A 20231-nucleotide genomic window follows, 5' to 3' on the forward strand; every position below is an offset into this window, starting at 1 on the left:
GAAAATAAGCCCTAGAATGATTTTTCAGGATGACATCCCCTGAACATAAGCCTTAATCCGTCTTTTGGATCAAAAATTAATATAAGACCCAGTCTTATTTTCGGGGAAACACGGTAGGAAACCATTTCATTTTGAAAACTGGTAAATAAAGGTGAAAAAAATCAGGCATTTATCCTGCCTCTCCTTTACAGACTGTACCACTCACTAATCAAGTAGTAGATAAGAAGTCTCTCTTTACAATAATATTCCAGCTAATGCCAAATGGTGCAGCCACTATGAAAAACAATATGGAGACTTCGCAAATAAATTAAAAATAGAACTACCATGTGACCCAGTAATTCCACTTCTGGGTGTTTCTCTAAAAGCACCAGGTCTCAGAGCGATCCTAGCACTCCTGTGTTAATGCAGCAGCATTCACAACAGCCAAGGCACGAAAACAACCTGATGTCCTTTGACAGATGAAGGGATAAGGAAAATATGGTGTAGACATACAGTGGCACACTATTCAGCCTTAAAAAAAGGAGGAAATTCTGCAATATGCAAAACACGGATGAACCTTGAGGACACCTATGGTAATAAATGAAATAAATGAAAAAAGAACAGAATTAGAACATCACTTTTAAATTTCTAATAATTTAATGCATCTAAGCACAGTGCATCCAAAAGACAACCTGAAATTATTTGCCTTCCGATGAAATACAACGCCAGTTATGAAATCTACTTGAAAAGAAACAAGAATGTGACTCTTATCTATCCTTTAGACCCTAGTCCCAATTTATAGGAACTACAATGGAATGTATTAAACTAGGCAATGAGGATGCAGTAAGAAAATCCAGATACAGGAAATCACAGAACCCATTTTTCTCTAACAAATAATTCTCAAAGACAAAAACAAGCCCGGGGGGTGGGTAAGTTGGGGGGTGGGGAAAAAGAGAAGCAGGGAAACCTATAAATTAAGAGACTTAGAAGATTATCACAAGCACAATGTATAGACTATTTGGGTTCTGAGTCCAACAGAAAAGATTGATATTTGAGACAACTGGAAATTTGAATACTTAAGGGTCGCATGATATAAAAGAGTATTCAATTTTTAGGAACCAAAATGGTATATTTTTAAAGGACTCTCCATCTTTAGAGATATACACTAAAATATTTACAGATGAAGTGATAAAATGTCTGTATTTCTTCAAAAATAATGCAAGAGTGGGGGAAGTTGATGCGGTCTAGATGAATGAAACAAGCGAGTCAACAGCTGCTAAAATTGGGTAATAGGTACACAGGCTTTATTATACTTGAATATGCTCGACATTCTCCATAATGAAAAGGTTTTTAATGAAACTGTAAAAAGTACCACTGGAAATCTTAAGTGAATTTTAAAAATAATCCTGCAGTGGAGGAGGATTTCAAATAGGAAGCAAAACCCTTGTCCTTAAAAGGGGAGAGGAAGAAATTGCTCTTCCCCCAAAATAAAACATACCTGCCTTGCCTGGCAAAGGCAACATAAACAAGATAAAAAAATAAATGACCAACTAGGAAAAATAATTGCAATTAATATCACAAATGTTGGTTCCCCTACTCTATGAAGGCTACCTAGGAATTGGGAAGGGAAAAAAAAGTAAAAATGGCTCTTAAAAATGTAAAACCTCACTTATAAGGCTAAACAAACATTATTTTTAACCTACCAGATGGCAACAAATCAAAAACAAAACTCTCATAACAATATCACGTTGGTTAGGGTGGTAGGCTCGGGGAAATAGGTATTCTCACACAGTGCTAATGGAAGTGAGAGGCAATTTGGTAAAAGGCCTATTAAAATTACAAATACTCATACTCTTACTCAAAAATTCTACTTCTAGGACTTTATCCTCTAGAAATACTCACACTTGTACAAAAGGACACATGTAAACAGTTGTTCACTGCAGCACTGTTTACAATGGCAAAGGACCAGCCACCGCCTAAAAGGTAGGGAGAGACTGGTTAGGAAAGTGGGAACCTCCATAAAATGGACTCCCATATTACAGCAAAAAAGAACGAGATCGGTTCATTTTCTGGCTGTGGAATTATTTCTAATGAATGTTATTAAGTTAGAATATAAAGCAAGGTACCACATGTGTGTAAAAGAAGGGAAAACGCGTTTGCTTGTGTATGCATAGAATGCTTCTGTAGGATATGAGATAAAGATATCACAGCCTCTGAGGAGAGAAGACAGCTGGCTGGAGGGGGGGGAGGAGAGGAATTTTCAGTGTTACCTGCTTTGTACTTTTTCAGTCTTGTTGTTTTTTTTAACACGAACCTATTCCTAGTCAAAAATAAATACATAAAAATTGTAAGCACTGTCTTGCACTTCTACTTACAAACTCAGAATCCTGTTAAAAATACCACAATCTACTAGAAAATGCTTCTCTGGTTATTAACAAAGCACTAAATGCTCCAAAATTTAGCTCAAAAAATGACTGGACGGCAAACAGAATCTGTATTAAAGGCTACAGATTCCTGGAGTTCTCATTCTGTATTGTGATTTTCACTGCACACAAGTATATACATACACTTTTCCAACAGCAAACGCAATATAATAAAGTTTAAAAAGGTTCCTCTTCTGCCAAAGGACACAAGCGCTAATAGATTTGAAAGTACCCTTCAAAACGTTACACATTTGACACGTGTTTGCACAAACACACAAAGCCACTCAGAACCACAGTACACACACTCTTGTACATTCATGTTTTATTTAATCTCAGGAGTCTCCATATCAGCACATTTACCTTGTTCTTTATCACAGCTGCAAGGTTATCAATCACTATTCAACCTCTAGGGCAAAGCACACGAAAACCTACTTATACCTACTTAGCCGTGGTTAAGAAAATAACCTCACATCCATGCCAAATTAAAACAGCTTTATTGTTTTCCCGATTGTAAAAGGAAATGCGCATTGGCTATATATATATATTTATATATAAAGCAAATAGTACCCTAAAGCCCAGACAGCTGGTAGGAAGCTTATACACTCTAAAGTAATAGTGTCTGTTTGCACCCCCATCCCACCCTTGCCCCCCAGTACTGTATATTGACAATGCTTTTCATTCGCCCACAAAAAGGGGAGGAAATGTAATTATTGACAACACAGCGATTGAGCTGGCTTTGGAGCCAGACCATGCAGGTTCAACTAGGCCGAATTCCTTCAAGTCTCAACGAAATTCCTCAAGAATAAGATAACAGAATGTGCCTTGTGACCCACATGATAAATGAAGGCATAAATACAAAGCACTTAGAATAGTAACTGGCACAAAGGGCCCAGTAAATAAATGTTAGCTACCATGACTGTTGGGTTTTTTGAACATTACATACACACACACACACACACACTGCATGTGCTAAAAGCTGCACAACCGCCTCTCCCCAGTCCACCCAGGGACTCAAGGGAAAGAGATGAGTGCCCAGGTTACTACTTCTTCCCACAAAAACCTGGTTCTGGAATCTGCTACTTCACCAGATCACTCAAGAACCAGACCCACCTGTGGGGGGGGGTCAACCACCAACACCCCCCCCACACACACACCACCTTAGTGTATGTAGGAAGGGATGATCCAGCAATGCTGATGATGATGGTCCACAGGGAACCCCTCACCCTGATGAAGGAATATGTCTCTGTGAGTCCCTAAATGATGTAGGGGACTTTTCAGTGAGTGAGTGAATGCCTCGATCATGTCTCGTGAGAACGAACAATGGAAACAAGGACCCAGGAGAGGCGAGGAGTTGCAAAAGAGGGTAGTTTATTAAACGCAAAGGGTCAGAGCTCCCGAGCGGGAGGAGGTCCCGAGTGGGGGTGCCCAGTGACTGAGGCAGAAGCTCTGACTTTTATACCTTCCCTCGGGTATACCTGCTGGGGGAAGGAGCTGGAGCCTCCTAATGGAATGCATCCATCAGGTCTGTCCTGTTTGCTCATCCTGAAGGGATCAATGAACCAGCCCATTCCTACCTATCACATCTGCTCCTTTGTCTGGCCAGAAGGGATCTGAGATAACTTATTAACCTTAAGGTGTGTTCTCACATCTTTGTCCCGAAGTGAAGCAGACATTCCAGAACCTGGAGTTTCAGCATATGGCTGCCTTTTGTTTATTCCACAACGGACCCCACCCCTGTCTACCTAGCAACATACTAACATACTAACTAACCTGTCTCACCCCTATGTTACTAGAAAAACATATTAGAATAACGATTAACTAGACCAATTTTAAAATAAACTGGCAAAAATTAAGTTGCTCTGTAAACTTGATAAATAATTGGGAGGATATTACCGGTAACAACAACAGAAACAAAACACAAAGCAGAAGAGAAAACAAAAGCATGAGGAACCTTATGAAGAACGAAGAAAGCCTATCAGTAACTCACACCACGTTCTGAAAACACGGTACAGGTCCATACAGCGGTCTGTAAACACACTGCAGTTCATGCACAATCCCAAGGGAATTTTTTGGGAGAAATTATAAATGAACTTGTCCCAAATGTACTCTGCTCGCTTAAAAAAGGGCACCTGAAACATACCATGACTTCAGAAATACAGAAAGACAATACTTGATTTTTAGCACTTTAAGACCACACACAAAAATCAATAGTCAAGGACCATGTTAAAATTTTCAACATTTTCAACCATCATTTTAATACAAACTCGGCATAATTTCCAAAATGGCACAAAGTACCTTGAAACATTTATTTGCCCTATTACGTTGAAAACTTTCTCCAGATGAAACTGTCCTGTAAAATAATTGTTTTAGCTACTAGTCCCTTTTGTTTTACACTAACCATCACTGGCAAGTACTATAGCCCTTTACTACAGATTGGATTGAACACTCAAACAATTCCATTTAGAAAAAAACACATTATCTCATAAAATTTAAGAGAACTAGTCCTCACAAAAGAACCTGTCAAAATATTCCATTATAGGGGCGGCTGGTTAGCTCAGTTGGTTAGAGCGCGAGCTCTTAACAACAGGGTCCCGGTTCGATCCCCACATGGGCCAGTGAGCTGCGCTCTCCACAACTAGATTGAAACAACTACTTAACTTGGAGCTGATGGGTCCTGGAAAAACACACTTAAATAAAAAAAGTTAAAGAAAAAAATTCTATTATACTCAGTACCTTAAGTTCCTCACAGGGACTGCAGTTTCCCCTAAATCTGTATTTCTCAAACAATACAAAGATTCTCAGAGGGCTCCCTTGTGTGCTAGGGAAAGGTACAGGAAAGGGGACCCAAGCTATAGTGCAGGCTTCATTGCTGTTCGGGGACCTTGTGGATAAACTGTGAAACACTAAACATACGCAAAATGGCAAACCCAAATCTGTGTCCCAAAACTCAGTATAGTATTTCCTCCTATAACCTGAATCAACTGAGGCCTTATAAGGATAAAACTATTAAAAGGTGGAAATGAAGAGGCTATAGTACAGACTAGGGTTTCCAGGTGGGAATTCCCGCCCGTTCTCAGGAATTTTTTTTCACTTTCCCGTTCCCGAATCCCAAGATATAAATTGTTTTCTGTTTTCCACGATGAATCGTTTCCACAAAGTGACGGCCGATACTACCAGCCACGATCAAGGAGCTGATATTCCCGATTTCCCGACCAACTTTTTTCGGGATTCGGGAACGGGAAAGCAAAAAACATTCCTGAGAATGGGCGGGAATTCCCACCTGGAAACCCTCGTACAGACCCAATAAAACAAAAAGAGAAGAGAAAAACTAGTATATGAAATGAGTAAGTGACACATTAAAATCCAGTAGTTAAAATAACTAATCAAAATCAAATAGCAGAGAACTCACGATGGGGTAACTAGTACTACACTTGCCCTCTTACCATACACAGCTAGAAAACTGGACAAAACACATGAAACAGTCTTTTCCTAACAACTCAGGGTCCCCATCATAACCCTGAATTTATATAAGGTAAAAAGCACCGGATATTTATTTTCTAGGCCTCAGCTTTCACACATGAAAAATGGCGGGATTAAACCAGATGACCTTCCAGTCCCGCTGGGCCTATTTGAAGAATTTAAACACTTCACGTTAAAGTATTTAAAGAATACCAGTATACTTAAGTGCAATGTGATCTTTAAACTACTTAAAGTGATTCTTCTCCTTCAGGCCATCTACATAAAGACACACAACTGGGTTACATGAGGAATGCGGTGTCTGCCTTACACTGAATACTGGACGAAGGCCAGTGCTCTTATCTATGATTTATCTTTATCAGTGGTTCCTCTTTAGGCCAATTTCTCTTCTAGAATCATCATACAACTAATATAAAACTCACAACAGGACTACAGCTGGTTTTTATTGTATCATAAGTGTAAGGTTCGAGTCATAGTAAAAAGGACTGTCAAAGAGAATTAAGTCAGCAAAATAAAACATAATTTGAAGAGCTAAAAGTTTTTCATACCAAAAACAGAAGAATGAATCAAACTTGATCAAATGAAGAGATTTCGACTAAAGAGCAACCAAGAGACGGGAAAAGATTACAGAATGAGGAATTCATTACATGTGAAGATGAAAAGCCAGAAGAGCGCCTTGGAGGGCTCCCAACCGGACCCCTTCTATGCGGCAGGAAATGGACCTCTGACCAGACTTTTGCCAGCATCCTCTCTGTCTCTGCAGCTGATCCTTGCTGTAAACTAGTCAATTCTACAAAAAGGGAAAACCAAGTAAAAGAAGAAAGGTGAAGTGGGATTAACCGAGCGCCCCTAGGAAATCACCTGCTGAATAGCTGCCACGGATGACTCCACCAGGATGCGAAAATAAGCAAGGAAGCGCCACTGCCCTGTTTACTGTCAGAGTAAGTGCAGTTGAGACAACAGTTAAGACAAATGGGAAATAGCAATTTTTAAAAATCTAGGATTCTGTATTTACAATGCTTTGAAGTTGTTTTTAAATTCTTTAAAAGAAACTAAAAATTGAAATCACAGGCAATGCATTATGAGATTATCCACGATGGATCACTTAGAATTCCATCAGAGGTACATACTCAAAGAAAAAACCTTGGTTTTCTATTCAAGGATTGTTGAATAAATGCGTATTTATGAATTTTAAGTTGAAACACGATGGTTAGTATTTCCTTTTTAATCTTCATTTTCATCAACTTTCTAACCAACAGGTACCACCTGGATGTGAAAGGTTAGGCCATGTCATTGCCACCTGCAATGTAATAAAAGACATATACAACCCCATTCTCCTCACCTCTAGATCTAAGCGCCCTCCTACTGCGAGCACCACATAAACTGTCCAGAAAGGCTTACAAGGGCCTTGTCTGCTGAGGATTTTGTTAAGTGCAGCGATTCAACAAGAGGAAAGGAACACACAAACATACCCTAAAACCTTTGGGTATGTTAGCTATAGTCACACTACCTACGGCAAAATTTATTTTAAATGAACAAATGCCAATAAATAATAATTTTTAAGTATATCACCTAAGCCTCTAAACTGGATGGCACTTTTCTTATCTTAATGCATATCAAGCAACAAATACAGCAAGCTATTAATTTATGAATATGTTATACACTATCAGACTGGACATTTTTTTTCCTGTATAATTTTATTAACCAGTATCACCCCAATAAATTTCTTTTTAATTAAAGTTTGTTGGGGTGACAACTGTTAGTAAAGTTACATAGGTTTCAGCAGACTGGATCTTTCAAGATTTAAGGGTTTATTCATAATTTTTAGGTGGGGTAACAGTAATTACTGTTATGTGTTTTTAGAAGTCTTATTTTTAGGAGTATATACTTATGAAATATTTATCATTAAATAATGTGTTCTTAAAAGTCTTATTTTTATGGGTATGTAGTGATTTATCACTTAATAATATTTATCGTTAAATAATGCCTGGATATTAAATAATATTAAAAAGTTTTATTTTTATGGGTACATACTGAAATATTTATCATTAAATAATTCCTTCAAAATAATGAAGGGAAAATGGGAGAGGAAGTTTAGAGGAAATAAAATTGGCCAGGATTTGGTAAATGTTGAGACTGGTGATGTATACACAGGGGTCTAATTGTACCATCTTACTTTTGTCTGTATTTGGAATTTTTATAAATAAACTGTTAAAATAAAAAATATTGAATCATGCCAAACTGTTTAAACAGTATCTTGAAAACTCACCGTCATGGAGGTTTTAACCACAAATCATATAAAATTTCAGAAACATATTTCATATAAAAAACTACAATGAAACCAGGAAAAGAATAAAGATTCATCGAATCTCAAAATCCTACGCCAGGGTGATAGCATTTCTTCTAAAGCCCATGAGAACATTGTGACCCAATTCTTGGTGTTTCAGTTGCTTTCTTACACCACTGTTCTCAAATTGCTGAGGCTTCAGAAAGTTTATACAAGAAGCTGCTTCAGCAAGCACTAATTCCAATTAGAAGAGGAATGTAGTCGTTTGTCATTGGTTATAAATATTTTTATGGCTGGTTAAAATCTGCCATTCTGGAAATATTTTACTTACCGTCTGGGTGAACACCATTCATCAACCAACTATTTTATAGCTCAAAGGAGCAAATGAGTCTGATAGGTGTATGCACCCACTTTCAGTATGTCAGGAGATATGATCTGAAATTTTCTATCAGAATCTAAAACTCAGTGTGAGAGATTTTTTAAATTGCATTTAAACAAGTGAAAAAAAGAAAATTTCATTTAAAAACTATTTTCAACTGACTTGACTGGGATATTCCTCATATATAAAAGGACAGTCTATCAATCCTTTTGTAGCTCTCGAAGTGACAGGCTTGAATGGAGCACAGGATTTTCCTAGTGTGACTTTAGATAAATCAATTACGTTGCAAAGAAGGGATGAAGTTAAGACTGAAGCCGATATAAAAGTGAACAGAGCCCTGCCTCCCCACAGTTAGCTATGACCCTCAGAGGCAAGATCAACTCTTAAAAAAGAAAAAAAAAAAAGAAAGCAACAGGTCAGTTTAGGTCTGTTGAAAACCCTCCATGGTTTTGCATCTCACTCAATAAACGCGGAAGTACTCACCATCACCCCTAACTTCTTACGACCTGAGCGACTGTGCTGCTCTTCCTGTGGGCTCAGGCCACACTGATACCGGCTTACAGGGATGGGCGGACGGAAGGACAGACGTGCAGGCATGCTCCTGCCTGAGGGCAACACTGTTTCCTTGGCTATTCGAATGCCACCTCCCGCCCCTCATGACCTGAGGGTCCCCGTCCCTGGGAGGCTTCCTTGGCCACGCATGTCACGCTGCATGCAGGCACGCACACACAGTCTTACCACCTTCTCTCCTCTCCCCAGCTGTGTTTTTCTCCTTATTGACCTTATTTCTCGCCCTCTCCTCCACTCACATGCAAGGTCCACAACAGCAAGGATTTCTGTCTGAGTGCAAGGATTTTAAAATTTTCTTTAACTCTGTGTCCTTAATGCTTCAACAGTTTCTGGCCCACAGTAGGTGCTCAACAATTTCTTCTGAAGGAACAAAATATCTAAATTACAAAATAATTTAAAAACAAGGTTCTTTTATATAATAACCCCCCTAGTGAATTAAAAACTGTTATTACACAACCACTTTAGAAACATATTACACAATGCAAATCAATACGCAGTGATAACTGTAAACTATGACGATATACAAAATTATGTGGCATATTTTCTGGCTAACTAAAAAGCAACAGGAAAAGCAATAAGCATCACAGTCACCTCAGCACAAGAATAATCAGACCCTAATAGTGCTAAGTCATTTTGTACGTGCTACAAATGACGAATCAATACAACACTGAAAAGTTACTGAAAATCACAAGTGGATGAGACACTAACAGCTTTTACTTGAGAGAATACTTTATCAATCTTTTGATTTTCAGTGTCACTTGAAATTGAACTCAGAATGAAGAGTCCTTTAAGCAAGAAAACAATACTCACTGCATGCAGCGTGCTAGTACCCACTCACTTCATAGTCCACAGATTCCAGGGATGAACGAAGGGCAGAATCCAGGTTCCTACTTTTTGTTTTCCATATTCTGGTCCCCAGACCAGGAGCATCAGCCGAAGAACTGCAGAAATACATGTTCCGGGTTCTATCTCCTGAATCAGAAACTCTGGGTGTGGAGCCCAGCAAACTGTGGTTTAACAAGCTCCCAGGATGGGGGGCTGGGATGCAGCTAGGGTACCACAGCTCAACCATTAATGCCCAAAACTCAGAACACGCGATCGTCACTACATTAGTAAGAGTCCAACTTCTCTCTTAGACGGAAGCTTATTCCCATTATCATAACCTTTATTAGCAGACATTCCTAACGAGTCAGAGGAGGGGAGTTTGGGGGAAAATGTGTAATCCGTACTCGCATTTCAGAGAACACAACCTACCACTTTTGTAATACAGACTACAGGAAGGGCATGAGATGTTTTTACTTATCAAAAATGGGAATGGGTTTTAAAATAGTATAGACACAGTAGTAAAGACTAGAACCAGAAGTAGCTTTAACTATCTGAATTTTAAGAAACAATCTCCATATTTTTTGATATTACGTTGGCTTTAAATGATTAAGATGGATCAATCTAAAGTAACTACAAATCTTACTGCTCGAACGGCTACTGATTTTCTAGCTTTTTGGGTTTTTTTGGTTATAAGAACATTGAATATGTTTTACTTACTGGTAACAGCAATCACAGCACAAAGTCTGACACATCAACAAAAGGGCTGTAAACATCTTAACTCTTGACTAAAAGCTTATGAAGATGGCTCCTACAGAAGTGATAAAAATCCGCGGCTGACCCAAAAGGACTGGCTGCTTGCTCAGCTTCCTCTCAGCTTCTGAGAGGACGGCTGTGGAGAGCGGGTAAAACTACAAATGTATTTAGAAAACAGTAATTTTTAAGACTTTCAGGTTTAGTGATGTTTGTTCAGTAATTTTTTATTTATTTTTAAAAGTTAAAAAGACATACTTTTTCTCCTTTGGAAGAAGTATGAACATATAGTGCTTAAGAAAGTAAAATAAATTTCTATGTGTAATCCTGAATGCATTTTTCTATTGACATGCCACTTACTACTTATAAGCATTAAAAACATTTTTCTCATCTTAGTATAATTCAAAACAAATGAACCAAAGGTGGGTAAGTTTGGGAATCTGCTTTAGAGGCCTGGTTAATGACAGAACGTTTTTAAATTTAAAAAAAATGGAACTTGTTTTCTTCCTTATTACACAATCAATCAATATTCATTACTCCAAATCTTGAGAATATAAAACAGGCTGAAAGATGAAAAAGAAGTTGCTAAATAAGCGCAGCCACCTCAAGACAAACAACTACTATTAAGACCCATCGTCTACATTTTGAAGCCCTCTTTTGTGAATTTGCATTAGAAAATACATTTAAACTGGCATTTAACTGGTACATTTTAAATAGCACATTTAAACAAGGACCCAAATTTTACCCCTACTTCCAACACAAAAAAGGCACACAGAAGCTATTGGAATGTCTGCTGAACTCAGTATCTGGGACCCTACAAAACCAACACTGGACTTGCAGACTCTCAAAATGTACTTACTAGTACGTATTTTAAAAACGACTGATATGATAAAATAAGGATTAAAATTCACTCAAAAAAGTAAAGAAAAACGATTTCAAGACTTAGCTCCTCTGAAAGCCTTGCTGCCTCGAGAAGGCCAGGCAGGAGCCCCACGGAGGACCCACACTCCTCCCACCCCAGCCCGGCAGAAAGCCTGCACCCTCTCAGGCACTACAGCTTGGGGGACATACTATTTGAGGACAAAGACAAGGCCTTTCAGATGACATCGCATCGTGGAGCCAAGGACCTGGCCCTGAGCTCATCTGAGTTCAAATGAAGGAATCCGTGAACGACCACAGGTAACAGTTCCCAGAAGAAAGCAGCATTTTTCATTCTCATTAACTCAGCCCTAAAGTTCTATGTCGCTGACTTAATGAACAGCCACAGCAGGTGACTTTTGGGTCCTGTCTCGACAGGTAATAGGACCTAGGACCACATTACTCGATTTTCAGATGCTAAAAATAGCTCAGAAGAATTGAGTCATACTGAATAACATCCTTATAAGCACTGTACTTACAATACCTAAAAATGAATAAATGGGTTAAATCTATCATGAGTTTTTATAATACGGGGGGAGGGAAGGATGAGAAAAGAAGTACCAATTGGAAAGTAAAATGCTCACAGTCCATTATTTTGATTCTTGATTTAACATTTTGTTTCAACTAAAATGCTTAACGATTTTGCTTTTGCTTCATCTTTTTCCCTCCCAAGAATAGCTGAACACTTTGTGTGCACATACGCCATTCCTTCACTTCAGTCTGTTACAAAGCTGCTCTGACTTGGATTTTGTTCTGGCAAACACGGCAGGCTGATATCCCAACCGCCTCCAGACTGAAACACTTAAGTGCTGAATAAAATAGTAAAAGCAAAAAAATAAATACCTTTTAAAACAGATTGCTGAGTCAGCACAAAAGGAAAGGATCTGGAGAGATCACAGAGGAAATGAGAGCAGAAACCTTGGGGAAAAAACATGTGCTGAGGCAGGATTCCACCCCAGAAGTCTCCTCCAAACCCTGGAAACCGTAAGTTTGGGTCTGTGCTCTGAAAACTGGACTGTACCAGGGGAGGACAGGACTTCTGTACTGAGCCAGAAGCTGGGACCCCAAAAGGACCTCAACATGAGAGACCTCAACAGCAAGGAAACTTATCATCACTGACAGAGCAGGGCAAGAGGGGAAAACTTCCCCTGAGCTCCAAATTTATGCTACCCAGTATAGCTGGAAAAACATTAAGCCAGGAATTAAAGTCAGAGTAACCCCAAGGATGTGTCTTCAGGAGACTGGTATAAGCAATGATAAATTCTCTCTGGAGGACCATAACTTCAATTTAGGTATCAAAATTCTCTCCGATGAAGTTCCAAGAAAGATGAGCAACTCACAGAAAAAAAACAAAAAATAAAAACACAAGAAAACAAAGCACCATGAGTGAGAATGAGCAGAAATAGATGGCCTAATTAGACTTCAGACAGTAGAATTAACAGACACAAACTATAAGTTTTATAATGCTTAAGAGAAGCTTAAAATATAAGGAAAGAATGAGAGACTATAAAGAATGACCAAGTAGATTTTAAATAGAACCAAATATAATTTCTAAAACTAAAATATAATTAAAAATTAAAGGTATGGACAAAAGAGCAGATTAGGCCCAACTGAAAAAAGAATAGTGAACTGAACATAAGAGCCAAAGAAATTATCCAGAATGCAGCACAGAAACAAAACATGACAGGTTAAGTCAGGAAGTTAGATGTCTGTTGGACCTTTTCATGCTAATTAGAGTTCCAGAAAGAGAGAATGGGAAGACACAATATTCATGAAATAATAATCGCTGAGAATTTTCTGCAGCTGTACTCCCCAGTACAGTAACCATTAAGCACATGTGGCTATTTAAATTAAAACTAAAAACAGTTCCTCAGTCACACTAACCACATTTCAAATTCTCGTCAGCCACACGTGGCAGGTGACACCATGTGGGGCTGCAGAGATGTAAAACATGTACACCATCACAGCAAGTTTTACTGAATTGCACTGCTCTAGAGCTACTGAAGGACCCAAGACACCTGTTAAATCCCAAGCTATGTATTAATAAATAAAATCCACACATGGAAACACTACAGTGAAGCTGCAAAATACTAAAGACACAGAGAAGGTCTTAAAAACAGACAGAGGGAAGAGTCAGATCGTCTATAAAGGAACAATATTAGATGGCTAACTTCTCAGCAGTAACATTGAATAAACTCAGCAGTAACATACAGAATAAACTTTCCAAAAAGTTGAGGGAGGTGGGAAAGAAGTAAGAGGGGAGGAGGGATCCTCAATCAGTCTACAAGATGGTAGTCAGGAACCCAAACACATCAGTAAACACAAATAAAAGCACAGAAAATTCTCTAGCCACAAAGCCAGATTAAAAAGGTAAAATTCAGCTACAGACTTTTATATAGCCGATAAATATTTACCAAAAGAAAGCTAGTGAAACCACATTAACTTTAGACAAAATGGTCTTTAAGAAAAAATATACTACAAAGAGCGTCACTTCATAATGATAAAAAGTTCAAGTCACGTGGAAGACAATGCTAATTCTAAACTCAGAGATCTTTTTTTAAATCCACCATTTTACCATGTCCTTCAAGCAGACAAAAGATATGTTAGATACACCACATCAAGTAGTCAGTAAGGATACAGGTGTGAACAAAGTAATTAGTAAGTTCAGTCTGATGAAAACACACACATATCAATTGGGGAACACATACATATATGTGTGTGTATATATATATGCACACGTGGAACATTTCTGACTATATGCTTGGCACAAAGTTAACCTCAACAAATTTTCAGGTATAGTATCAGTAACAATCAAATTCCCTGATCACGATGCAATTAAGTTAGAAATCATTAACAAAAAGATAAATAGAAAAACCCTATACTTTAAAAAATTAAAGACACTTTTAACAACTCATGGGTTAAGATAAATCTTTTCAAAGTCTCCGAAGTATGAAGATTGTTCCAGTCACCTTAAAACATAAGAACCAGTTTCTCATGTAATTGATACAGGCCAAGAGAGTAGCCCCCTCCCCCTCCCACTGAAAAACTTTTAAGTTTTCTTTCCTATAGGGATTTTGAGTTTACTTTTCCTTATGTTTCCTTTTCCCCAGTTTCTTAGCCCCTACCACCCTGCTTCTTAATTATTTTGTAAATCAGTTTATTTAGACTTGTTGATTATAATCACTGAAGCCTCGCGTTCTTTCCCACCCATTCTGGGCCCAGTTCCTGGACAATTAACGCCACCTGAATGACTGGGTGAATGGCCACAGGCTCCATAGAGTTGACGGATTTTCCATCCTGTAGCCACCCCACATCCATAGCTTTGAGCTCTGCTCATCAAGCCAACATTTTAAAATTTATTATTAAAATCTATTTTCCCTCATTCAGGGGCCCTGGGGATACAGATGACACGCCAGCAAGATTACCAGTCCCAACCAAAGAAGTCAGAACACGGTCTTCCTGGCAGATCTCAGACCCCTTCCACTCGTCTAAGATCAGATAGGACGAGAGCTCTGTAAATCCCCAATAGGTAGGGACAGCTCTATGCCCCTGTAGGAAGCCGATACAGAAGGAAAGACCTCCTGTCCTTCAACTTCCCATATAGATTCTATGGGGATCACGTCTCTCAAGGGGAAGACAGGCAGGCGGTTAGAGACAGGCATGGGGTCACTGCATTCCTGCACGTCCAACACAACCCACAGAATGTGACCGCCCAAAAGGTCTCCCGTCTGCCCAAAACGTCCCCTTTTCATTGTAATTATCCATCCCTATGAGGAAACAAATGGGTACAAAATACCCAACTAGATTAAACCGGTCACTCATACTTGCGCAGTAAAGGCCACAACGACCTTCATTTCACCTGGGCCTCAGTATACCCTCATTATAACATCATGCGTACGCCCAGAAGTTCATTAATATCATTATAACAGACTGAATTCTGGGAAGGAACATGCGCAGTCTAAGAAGATGAGGTAATAGCCCTTTGTCAATCACAGGTGTCCGTCAAATGGTCCCACGCCCAGAGAGGAACAGCCCATTCTAGAGGAAAAAGGGATAAAAACTCCAAGTCCTCGCCATTCAGAGCCATGCTTTTGCTCAGGCCTACTCCTATCCCTTTGGAGTGTACTTTCTCTTCTAATAATGATGCCCTTGAGCCAATGCCTTCTGCTCGGGCCCACTTCTACCTCTTTGGAGTGTACCTTTTCTTCTAATAAACTGCTCTTTCACCACTTTACCTCAGTATCTTCTTCAATTCTTTCCTTGAGATGCCAAGAAGCTGGACACTGCGCTGAGGAGGGCCCAACCCCCGGTAACATAGTAGCCAGGATTCCTAGTTTTCCTCCCCGAGGTCCAGGTTCAACTCCTGGTGTGGGAACCTAGCCCGGACACCGCCAGTTCCACCCCTGGTGTGGAAACCAAGCTTGAGCATTGCGCCAAGAATGGCACCCCCCTCTGGTAACATGATCATTAGTAAACCTGAGTTATTATATTTAAAAATAAATTGCTACTAAGCTGTAGATGTGTATTTTCCTTTGTGCATGTATACTTAAAACAAAATTTACTAAAACACACAATTAAACAAAAGTTTACAGCTAGAACTAAAGAATTTTCTTTAACAGTTACTTATCTCACTGGAATATCTTTTTGCTCTTTCAAAGTGGAGAGGGAAGAACTGAGGCAAGAAAATTTAACATTCATTCATGTAATAACAGCTTATCAAGAGCTTTGGTTCTGGGCTGGACAGAGAATGCAAAGCAAACACACACAGTCCCAGATTCCTGGCGCTGACAGCAACCTAAAGGAGACAGCCCCCAGTTGCAGAAACAAACCTACAATGGCAGTCAGGACCCTGTAACAAAGGTCGGGGAGGTCAGGGATGCTTTCTAGGGGAAGTGATGCTTTGAGCTGCGACATGGGTAAAAAGAAGGTACTGGGGTCAGAGGACAGAGAACAAACAGCATTCCAGAAAAAAAAGGAACCGCATATGCAAAGTAAACTACAAAGTGTTAGGAGGGCAAAGTAAAACTATAATTTTCAGATGGTCAATATACAAACGGTGCAGTAGAAAACTCTGCAAAATTTTTATGCTTTCTAATCTATTCCTTCTTTATTAAGAAATTGGTTTACCTTCTTACTGTCATAGAATTTTTCTTTGAGACTATACAAAAACTGTCCAGACATTCTACTTATTAAGAAACTTTAGAAAATATAACTATTATACAAAATTGAATGGTTAGCATTTTCCACACTTTTTAAAAACAACTATCAAAACCAACTTTAATCCTAAGGCTCTTTAGAAAGATATTTCTGGTATTTTATTCTTTTTTTCAGTTCAAGAGATTTTTGCTCAGGAGAGAGTACAAAGTATGCTTTCCGAACTGTTCTAAGTTTATCATAGAACAGTCCTGCGCAATTCACTCATTTCCTAGTAGTATTTCAACATTCCACATCTACTTAATTATAATATAACACAAACGTATAACTTTAGACACTAGAGCTGGAAAGAGATGTTGTGTTTTATTAAAGGCACCAGGGACTCCTAAAATCTTGTTGTAATGATTATTCCTAAAACTATATGTAATCACAAAAGGACCCAAATTAGTTACCAAAGGTTAACTTTGACATGGCTATTACATCTAAATTATATAGTAGCTATGATTCGATTAATTTCCTAATGATTTTCTTTATGTCCCTTTTGATATGTTATGGGTAAAAAAATTTTTCCCCAAGATTTAATAAATAAAAATTTACTCTAAATTCACCATATGACTGTGTCAAAATCAACCTGTTGAGTCTTCTAACAGAAGTTAAGACTTTACACATTCATATTAGCCTTTCCCTGTATTTGTTAAATGAAACTCGACTCAATTTAGCGACATGCACTCAAAACTGAATTCACTTTCTACTGGGTTAGGGATTAGGATCAAAGAACAGATAATCCCTTTAAAATATGCAGTTACTGATTAACTTTTCTTGGCAGTGAAGAATTGAGTTTTCTTCTAAAAGGTGAGTATGCCAGAGGAGTTTTTTAAAAATCACGATAGTTCAAAGATAACTGTATCTTCAAGAAAACATGTAAGAAAAATACATAAGAAAATCATACCTAAAACAGAAGCCATACTCTGGCTTCAAAGGAAAATTCAAAGGGAAACCTGACACTACCTAAAATGTCCAGATATTGCATTATTTGTCATCACTTAATGCTCCTAGCAAGAGCCTGTGTACCAAATGAGTCTTAAAATTTTATTAAAAAGTTAGATGTTATTAGTTACTAAAAGTACATGCTCCCCAACTACCCAATTAAAGAAAGGGAAGGGAAAAACCCAAACCACTAGATGTTGGAGGGGAAACAGCAAGTACAACTTTCTCTGGGAACAAATAAAATGAGACTTTGGTTTGACACAGAATCACCATGAAGTAGGAAAACCAGAACTCTGAGGAGGGTCCTCTTTTAATAAGTGCTCTTTTGCTCCTCCTTTCTTAAAAAAATGGAAGTAGTTTGCCACCATGTAAACAAGGAAATGAGTCCCATGTGGAATAGTGATTAGAAAGGTAAAAGAAACTAACAGCCAGAGTTACTGGAATTTGCCTTCAGAGTGGTGTAGATAATCAAGTTGGAAGTGCTGACACATGCTTTAAGGCTTGTGTTTAGTGAGGACATGTGCAATTCAAGTTTAGTACAATAACTGTCCTTTTTGATTTTATGGAAAAACTAAGTGCAGGTGTAACTATCAAATTTTTCATCATGTATACCCACACTAGTTGCTAATCCTGGAGCCACCTAAAAGACAGTACCAGTAACATGCATTAGATCAGAGTGTGAAATACCACCGCCCTGACCACCACCAACATAACTACCACAAACAGCTTTTAAGGTTGCAAGGTGAGTGTAAAACAAGGCCGTGTAACCGGTAATTTTTGGAATATGTGGCCACAAACCTCAAAATCAAATTTCCTTAAGACATCTTGGCTTGAGTTCTGTTTTGTTTTTAAAGGATCCACAAAAAGTTATATACATTAAAAAGGTAGCAAGTTCTATCACATCTTATAAAACCAAGGAAGAGTATAGCTGATAATCTATTAACAAGAAGGTAATTATTTCAGTAACTGCAGGCAACAGGTCCCCTGGAGAAGAGCAACCTTTAAAAAAAAAAAAAAAACTAAACACTGCGACTACATAAATTTAGAGCAAAAAATTTAACGGACTGAAATGGTCTCAGACAATCTGATCTTCTAAAGGGATTTCGCATTTCGTACTACTTTCCTAAGTCTTTCTACCAAAAACAAAAACCCCACAACAAAAACGTTAGGCTTTCAACAAACCAAAAAAAAGCTCACAGGGTTCAAACACAAATATGGAACAGGCTGCTGCTCTTTACAAAAGTGACAGGACAAAGCACGATTTGCAAAAGTCCATGCGTTCCTTAAAACGCAGGACGGCCTCCCGGAATCTTCATTCAAAGGTCCTGGCTTTGCCAGTTTACATCCAGAATTAAGGAACACACCCCAGGGAAGGGTGACGCCGGCAGCGCAGGGTGACCTCCAATTCTACGAAAAAGACTCTAAAGTAAGCGCAGCCCCGCTCGGGGCCAATCACCCGGCAGGAGGCCGAGTTCCACCGCGTAAGTCGGGCCCGGGCCTCGGCCGAGCAAACGCGTTCCTGAAAGCCCAGTCATTTCCCTCTTTGTATGTGATTCACGCTGGAAATAACATTCAAACTGAAACGCTAACAAAACAAAAGAGAGAAAAATAAACAAGTAAGAAAGGAAGGGGAAGCGCGGGGCGGTCAATTCGCGTTTTCCCTCCCCCGGCGGGAGCGCTCGGGGGGATTTAAAAGGCCGCGTGCTCGCCCGGCGGGCCGCGTCCCCAGACCCCGGGGCGCGCGGGGAGTCCTGCGGGAGGCGGCGGGCGGGGCCGCGGCCGGACGTGCGGGGCACCGGGGGCTGGACACCGCTGGCCGGGACGGCTCCTCCGGGCGAGCCGGGCGCTGCGGGGACTTTGCCTTCCGGCGGCCGCCGCGCGCACGTTCAGCGGCAGACTGTGCCGGAGGCCCCGCTCCCGCCCGGGGTCCCCGCTCCCGCCCGGGGTCCCGCCCCACGACCCCCCAGCGCCCGCAGCCGGCGCCTCCGCTTCGCCCGCGTCCCCGGCCCGGACCCCCCTCGCCCGCCGCCGGGCCTGCGCTGCGCGCCCCTCACCTTGGTGGCCATGGCGGGCGGCCCTGCGGCCCGGGACGGCCGGCTCCGCTCCCGCGCCGCGCGGTCGGCCCCAGGCGGGCAGGCGAGGGTGAGGGCGGCCGCGACTGGGCCCCGGCGCGGCGGCGGCGGCGACAGCTCCGCCTCGGCCCCGAGTCTGGGCGCTGGCCGAGCGCAGCCGCCGCCCGCTCCTCCAGTTCCTGAAACTCCCCGGCTGCGCGGCCCCCGCCCCCGCCGGCCAGCCTCCCATGGACCGCGGCGTGCGCGGCGGAAGCGCGCCCGGGGCCCGCGGCGGCCCGGCCTCCTCGCCCACTCGCCGCCCCCGCGCGGAGCCTCCGCCCCGGGCCGCGCCGCCGCCGGGCGCCCTTTGTTCCGCCGCTCGGGGACGCGTCCCGGGCCGCGGCCGGAGTCGGGGTCGCGACGTGGGGACA

General features: G+C 40.6%; 1 protein-coding gene across 2 annotated transcripts in view; it reads right to left on the reverse strand.

Annotated features, from left to right (window-relative positions):
• SNX9 (sorting nexin 9) overlaps positions 1-20078 on the reverse strand; it is a 94371-nt gene extending 74293 nt beyond the window's left edge. Inside the window, exon 1 of one of the 2 annotated variants that reach the window (XM_081032950.1) lies at positions 19804-20078. In XM_081032950.1, the coding sequence (XP_080889076.1) occupies positions 19804-19815 (12 nt within the window). In that variant the 5' untranslated portion in view covers positions 19816-20078. The remainder of the gene's footprint in view (positions 1-19803) is intronic. The other variant, XM_081032949.1, reaches the window with a different exon arrangement.
• Positions 20079-20231: the final 153 nt, after the last annotated feature.

Source organism: Rhinolophus hipposideros (assembly GCF_964194185.1).
Source record: "Rhinolophus hipposideros genome assembly, chromosome: 3".
NCBI classification, from domain to species: domain Eukaryota; kingdom Metazoa; phylum Chordata; class Mammalia; order Chiroptera; family Rhinolophidae; genus Rhinolophus; species Rhinolophus hipposideros.